Source organism: Urtica dioica, chromosome 7 (assembly GCF_054948205.1).
Source record: "Urtica dioica subsp. dioica isolate 48M chromosome 7, U.dioica_male_clone48M_v1_H2, whole genome shotgun sequence".
NCBI classification, from domain to species: domain Eukaryota; kingdom Viridiplantae; phylum Streptophyta; class Magnoliopsida; order Rosales; family Urticaceae; genus Urtica; species Urtica dioica.
The window spans coordinates 1,756,725-1,764,188 of record NC_142762.1 but is presented as its reverse complement, the minus strand read 5'-3'; the positions used below and the strand labels follow the sequence as shown (position 1 = coordinate 1,764,188).

Below are 7,464 nucleotides of genomic sequence, written 5' to 3'. Positions count from 1 at the left end.
TCTTACCTAAATGTTGTTATGGAAGCAAACCTTTCTAAACTTTTTCGATATGAATTGTGATCCGTTGTCTATTATCATCTCGTGGGGAGTTCCATGTCGACAGATTATATTTTTCCAGATGAATGTTGTGACGTCGACGTCCTTTATCAAGACGAAGGCGCCAGCTTCCACCCATTTTGAAAAATAATCTGTTAAGATTAATAGAAATCTTAACCCGCCAGGGGCGACCGGCATTGGTCCCACAATGTCCATAGACCATTTCATGAATGGGTATGGCGCCGAGATAGATGACAATTCTTCTGCGGGTCTTTTTATGTTGGGGGCATGGCGTTGACATTGATCGCAGCAGCGCGAGTGCGCCTCGCAGTCTGCCAGCATGGTCGGCCAAAAGTAGCCTTGCCTCTTTATTTTGATGGCAAGCGCTCGTCCGCCTGCGTGATTTCCGCATTCCCCTTCGTGCACGTCTTCCAGGATTCGTTTAGACTCCTCCATCCCGACGCACTTGAGGTAGGGTCATGCGAAGCTTCTTTTAAACAGGCTTCCATCTATGATGCAAAATCTCGCGCTTCTCAGCACGAGCTTGCGTTTTTCCATCTTATCGGATGGGACTGTACCAGTCGTGATGTAATGTAGTATTTCATCTCTCCAATCCCCCCATTCTATTGTTATGACCGCGGCGATGGTCGTGGCGATAGAAGGTTGTTTGATTGTTTCGACTTGTATGACCCTTTTGAGGCCCGGATCCGAGGTAGATGCCAGGGCAGCCAATGCGTCGGCCGAAGTATTCTCGCCTCGAGGGATCCTTGTCAGGGAGAATTCTTCGAAGTTTTTGTTAGTTCTTTTACGACTTTTAGGTAAGCTTCCATTCGTTCATCCCTAGTCTCGTATTCCCCGGAGTATTGGTTTGCTACGAGTTGGGAGTCGCAAAAAGCTTCCACTTTCTTTGATCCAACTGCAGTGGCCAATCTAAGTCCGGCGACTAGTGCTTCGTACTCGGCTCTGTTGTTTGATGCGACGAAGTCGAGCCTAAATGATTGTTCTATAGTCTCACCGTGAGGGGAGGCCAGGTGTATTCCTACTTCAGCCCATTGCTTTGATGATGCCCCGTCCACTTTAAGTGTCCAGGTGCCTTCGACTCCAATCACGGTGGGACTTTCCCTCGGGAGTTCGATGATGAAATCCGCTAAAACTTGCGATTTTGCGGATGTTTTCACTCGGTACTCAATATCGTATTCGCTCAGCTTCACGGCCTACTTGGTTAACCTTCCTGACTGATTAGGGCTATGTCTGAGCGGATGTGATGTCATTACTATTATGGTGAGAGATTGGAAGTATGGTCGAAGTTTTTGCACGGCGGAAACGACGGCCAAGGCCAGTTTCTCCATAATAGGATATCGAGTTTCAGCGTTGACTAACGACTTGCTTGTATAAAAGATTGGTCGTTGGTCCCCTTGCTCTTCTCTGACGAGTACTCCACTAACTGCCGCTTGAGACACTACGACGTATAGATAGAGTGGCTCCCCCGCAACGGGTTTTGCCAAGATTGGGGGTGTCGATAGATACTCTTTCAATTTTTTGAACGCCTCTTCGCATTTGTCATCCCATTCGAGCTTCTTGTTTCCTTTAAGGAGCCGATAGAAAGGAAGACATTTATCTGTAGATCGAGAGATGAAGCGGTTGAGGGCAGCGATGCGTCCTGTCAACCTTTGAACTTCACGCCTATTACGGGGTGAGGGCATCTCTCGCAAGGCGTGTAATTGATTCGGGTTAGCCTCAATTCCTCGTTGGGTAACTAAATACCCAAGGAACTTGCCGGATGATACTTCGAACGAACATTTGGTGGGATTGAGTTTCATTTTATATTTATTCAGTACCTCGAAACATTCCTCCAAATGCCCTATGTGGTCGTTCTCCCTTAAGGATTTTACCAGCATGTCGTCGATGTACACTTCCATCGTCTTCCCTATCTTTTCTTTGAATATTTCATTGACTAACCTTTGATAGGTGGCACCAGTGTTCTTTAGTCCAAAGGGCATGACCTTATAGCAATACGTGCCTCGGTCGGTGATGAAGGTTGTTTTTTCTTGGTCATCCGGATGCATCAGGATTTGGTTATATCCTGAGAATGCGTCCATGAATGAAAGGATTTTATGCCCCGCGGTCGCTTCGACTAGCTGGTCGATGTGGGGCAGTGGGAAGCTGTCTTTGGGGCATGCTTTATTTAGATCGGTGAAATCTACGCATACCCTCCATTTCCCATTTTTTTTCTTTACGACAACAGTGTTTGCCAGCCAATCCAGGTATTTCACTTCGCGGATTGAATCTGCACTGAGCAGTCTTTCAACTTCGTCGTTGACTACCCGTGCCCTGTCGGGACCGAGCTTTCGTCTTTTTTGTTTTACAGGTTTAAAACTGGGATCGACATTAAGTTGGTGAGACGTGATGTCGATGCTTATTCCTGGCATATCTTCGGTTGACCAGGCGAAGGTGGATTTGTTTCGTTTCAAGAAACAGATCAGTTCTCGCCTGATGCCACCTTTAAGCTTAGTTTCGATTCCGACACACTTGGAAGGATCGGAGCCATTGAGCTGTACTTGGACTGTTAACTCAGTACTTGGCGCATCGAGGGAGTCGGGATATTCTAGTGTGGTAACGCTCCCGGCCGACTCCACACTCATTAATTGCTATTGCTCTACTTTGATTGCTTTGGCACAATGTTTGTGGCTAGTGAGATAGCAAATGCGGGAGGTTGCCTGATTACCTCGGATCTCTCCTATTCCCTCAGGCATAGGGAAACGAATACATTGATGAAAGGTTGAAGGCACAGCCCTCATCATATGTATCCACGGTCTTCCCAAGATAATGTTGTAAGGGGATAGACAGTCTAGTACTTGAAACTCTACTATTTTGTTGATTCCGTGTGTTTTTACGGGCAACCTGATTGTTCCAAAGGATGGAGTAGTGGACCCATTGAAACCTGTTAAATGGGTTCGTTCTCTTTCGATCTCGTCTTCATCGATTCCCATCCTTGCCAGGGTATCCTTGAAAATAAGATCTACAGAGCTGCCTCCATCGATTAGAACTCTCGCAACCTCACAGTTAGACACATTGATCGTGATCACGAGTGCGTCTTCGTGTGGTTCGGTTGTCCCTATTGCTTCTTTTTCGGAGAACGAGATTTGAACATCTTGTTCTAATCTGATTTTGGTAGTTTGGTTACTCAATCGACGTTGATGTGTTTTGATTGAGTTAACCGTTTCGTTGCAAAACTTTGAGCCGCCCATTATGAAGTCAACCCTGTGTTTTGCAACAGTCGGCGGGGAATTTGGTTCCCCTTCCTCATCGGGTCTCGCTCTCTTGGGGGAGGGGTTGCCCTTTCCCCTGTTGTTGCTATTAAAGACCTTCTTTTTTGGCCTGGGTCCTAGATCGACATCTTTTAGTTCCCCTTTTGCATATTTCTCTACTAGGGCCTTACGCATGGTCTCGCAATTAACCGTGTCGTGGCCGTTAGCCTTGTGGAAACTGCAATACGCATTGGGATCCCGCGTCCATTTCTTTGCATGGGGACCTCCCTCCTTAATGTCATCACCGACATTGAACGTATAGTTAGGAGGGGCGTGTTGCTTTTTGGCGTGAGGTATGGCGTCGTGGGGATTAATCCTGCAAGGGTTATTCCCAGTGTTTACGGGCCTCACCCAAGTATTGGAGGGTGGTTTCTTTTCGGCCGCGCGTTGCCTCTCGTAGGAAGCAAATTCCTCTTCAGCCTTTGCGTAATTCGCAGCTTTATGAATTACGTCCTCTAGTGTGAGGGGGCGGTTGACAGTCATTTCTAATTTCAGCTTTGAATCGTGCCTTAACCCGTTCCTTAGAGAGGTTATGGCAGACTCGTGGCATACGTTAGAGATTTTCGAGAGTACGTCCTTGTAACGGATCATGAAATCCTTCAAAGATTCGTTCTCTCTCTGTTGGATCCCCCATAAGTCTGCTATGGTCAGATCGTCCTCCACGTACATCGAATAGTGTTTCAGGAATGCAGCTGATAGCTTATCGAAACCATCAATGGAGTTTGGTTCGAGTTTGGAGAACCATTCCAAGGTGGGTCCGGACAAGCTTTCAGCGAATAGTTGGCAGTATCCTGCCTCTAATTCTCTCTCAGCGAGCATAACCCGTCCCATTGCGACTCTGAAGGACAATATAAATGCTTTCGGGCTTGAGGTGCCACTGTATCGTGGAAGGCGAACCTTTCCGGTATCTCCCAGTTGCACTTCAGTGTATTTCTGGCGAAAGGAGTTCGCCTTGTTTCTTCAACGAGACGATCTATCTCGGGAGCCGAGCTGGTTGGAGAATGAAATTCTGAACGAACAGCTCTCAGCTCGGCCGTTATAGATTCCTTGAACCTGTCCAGTTCGGTCATACTGGGTTCGCCACCACGAAAGAGGCGAGGTCCCGATTGTGCCGGACTAGCCGCGGTTGCACTTACCGGGCCCTGACGGGTCTGATTCATCCCGCCAAAACGCTGGGGGGTGAATGTTTGATAGATCGCTGGAGGGCGAGATCCCGAATCAGTCGGGAAAGACCCGGACGGTGCTCCCTCGAGCGGAGGCGGAGGGAGTCCGGAAGGATCAATCGTGACTTCTGTCGCGACCTCGCCAGCAGTCCCCCCAAGCTGAAAGCTTGTGATGGGAAACTGGTCTGTTCCTCGGGCGACCTGTATCCCAGAGAAATCTAGACGGACTCCGGGAGGGATAGCTCGGCTTGTTTGCGCAACCGAGGTTGCTTGGCGAGCTGACTCAGAGGCGGTCATATCTCCAGATCCCACTTGAGGATCAGGGGTGTTTTGAGGAGTCGAGAGAGTATTCAACCGGTCATTAAGAGCACGGTTGGTCTCGACTTGCTCATCTATCTTTTTTGTCAGCATATTTATGATTGCCCTGATCCCCGGGGGGATCTCCTCTCCGGCTTCGTAATGAGTCGGAGTGGAAGACATGATAAATTTTCTTTTTTTTTTACGAATGGCTTCTTCCGAGATTGGTCTTTCTGAATTTTCCCACAGACGGCGCCAAATTGTTGATGTCGATTTTTAGATCGATCAACAATCACAAATGAAAGGTGAAATGATAAAAGTATTTTAAAGGGGTTTAGAAAAACGTCGTATAAGAAAAAATTTAATAATAAAGAACTATAATAATATACGAATATTAATTACTTTTATTAATTTAGAGAAGGTTACAAATGGACGAGGTGACGAACTCAACAGGTCGAGCTCAAGATCGTGAATATAAGAATACAAAATAGAATTAATTGAAAACTGAGATGTAGAGCTTGCATGTGCCAAAATCGTCCTCTCCCCTTCTATTTATAGACGAGATGGAACCTTCTGGCCGAAGACACGTGTTCCTCGATCCACATTCCTCGCCGAGGTCGTAGTCGTCTGAGATCCGATCTTCGTGGTGCGGTCTACTCTTTCACTGACCGATCCTTCCGGTCAGGAAGACGTTGACGAACTGGAATCCATTGAACCGGGAAGTGTTGCTGGACTTGGGCCGACCTGCAGAGAGCGAGCCAGGTTCATAATAGATTTCGCGGGCCGTCTCTCAAATGGATCGTGGGCTTCAATCGGGCCTAAGCCCATCTGAAATGATATTTTAATATTCGAGTTATTATACCCCTACAACAATGATAAAAAAAATGGTACACAACGATCTTACCACAATGAATGTAACTTTTCTTATATTTACGTGTGGGTTTCAACTCTAGTTCTCTGTTAATAACTGTCATTTTACGCTAACGCTCTCTCAAGCATTTGACACTTGTACATAACAGTTTGAGAATCTTACATATCAGAGAATCTTGCATTCAGTCTAAGCCTAAATCCATTATCCTAAACAATGTACGTCATGTTCCGCAGATCACTAAGGATTTAGTAAATGTGTCTAAAATAACAAGAGATAATTGTGTGATTCTAAATTTTCTCCAATGATTACTATACTGAGGACAAGAATTTGAAGCCGGCCCTTCTAACATGGGAACTCAAGGATGATCTCCAGAAGCTTGCTGTATCCAGACCCAACAACACATTCGGGCAGGGGCGGAACCAGAAATTGAAGTTGACGGTGACCGAAAATAAATAATTTTATAAAATATTTTATAAATATAACTAAATTAAATTATAAAGAAAACTTTAAAATATCTCAAAAATTATCTTTCATCTAAATTAAAATATAAAAAGATTTTCTTTTATAAAAAAAAAATACGAAGCATATCCCTAACTAAAATGTTAAATTATCTTTAAATACTAAATTAATTTGTAACAAATTCATCGACACAAGTTACAGTAGTCAAACAAAAACAATATGTATAAATTAAATTATATTATAAACTCATCCCTTTATGCGATGCCCTATACCCACATAGATTCATATGTGATTAATTCAAGAATAACTTTTATCTGAAGAAACAAAAAATTTGACCGACTTAGGAGGATGGGTAACCATGTAATAAGCCTGTCACTAACCAAGTATTCTAAAAAATTAGTTTTTTTTTTTATAGTTTATTTTGGATTTTTATTAGTAGTTTACATTTGTTAGGAAAAATAATTTGAAAATAAAAATAAACGAGCTATCAATGAAATTTTATAAAAACAATAAAGTAGTTTTGGAATTTCTAAAACTAGAGGTAAATAAGAAATTACTTATTAATTAGGTTTTTTTTGGACTTCTAATAAAAGTTGGGGTGACGTACGCCACCCCTTCTACAATGTAGGTTCGCCCTTCCATCCAGGGTTTAAGTCTCATCACCCTTCATCAGCAACACTTTTTATAATAACTCTGAATCTGATTCTTCTAATAATAATCAATACGGTTTGAATACTAGCGCAGATTCTAAAGCTAATCCGTAGCACAAAAGAATCGGACAAAAGTCTTGTCTCTTGCTTTTAACCATTCAAACGAAAAGAAAATTCACAAAACGGTCAACCATCTCCGTCAATAATCTTACATGAAAGAAACTCACTGTAAGAAAATTACTCGATAATATACAATTGTCTTATATGAACGATCCCCGTCTCAAGACATTTTTCCTAATATTATCCGAGATTTTAAATCAGGTTCCCCTTAATCTGAGATCCCCTCACTTCCTGTCACGGTCGTCCGGGAGACGACCGGCCGGGAGATCGCTGGGGGCCCCGAACGGGCGGGAAACGTGTGCCAAGCATAGGCAAACGTCCCACACGGGATGGAAACCTCCTTAGGAAGTCTAAGGGGGGCTCGTACGAGATTCCAAAGATAAAGACCCGGTCATCCATGAGAGTCATGGTAAGTCAGACGGCAGGATATTATTGGTCTCTATTCGGGGTACCTTGATGTAAAGCTCTTCACCACCCGACAGTCTCAGTGACTGAAGCGAGCTACCCGTGTGTCGAAGAGACAGGCACGCGGGGCGGGCATACATAGTCGAAGAGGACTA

The 7,464-nt window shown here is 44.4% G+C and overlaps 1 protein-coding gene across 1 annotated transcript; it reads right to left on the bottom strand.

Moving 5' to 3' along the window:
• Window positions 1–2,684: 2,684 nt before the first annotated feature.
• On the bottom strand, window positions 2,685–4,918 carry LOC149390101 (uncharacterized). The gene is made up of 2 exons (XM_089618968.1): window positions 4,242–4,918; window positions 2,685–4,182 (listed from the first exon to the last, which is right to left on the bottom strand). The coding sequence occupies exons 1-2, from the start codon at window positions 4,916–4,918 to the stop codon at window positions 2,685–2,687; spliced, it is 2,175 nt and encodes a 724-aa protein (XP_089475094.1).
• Between the last annotated feature and the right edge of the window lie 2,546 nt (window positions 4,919–7,464).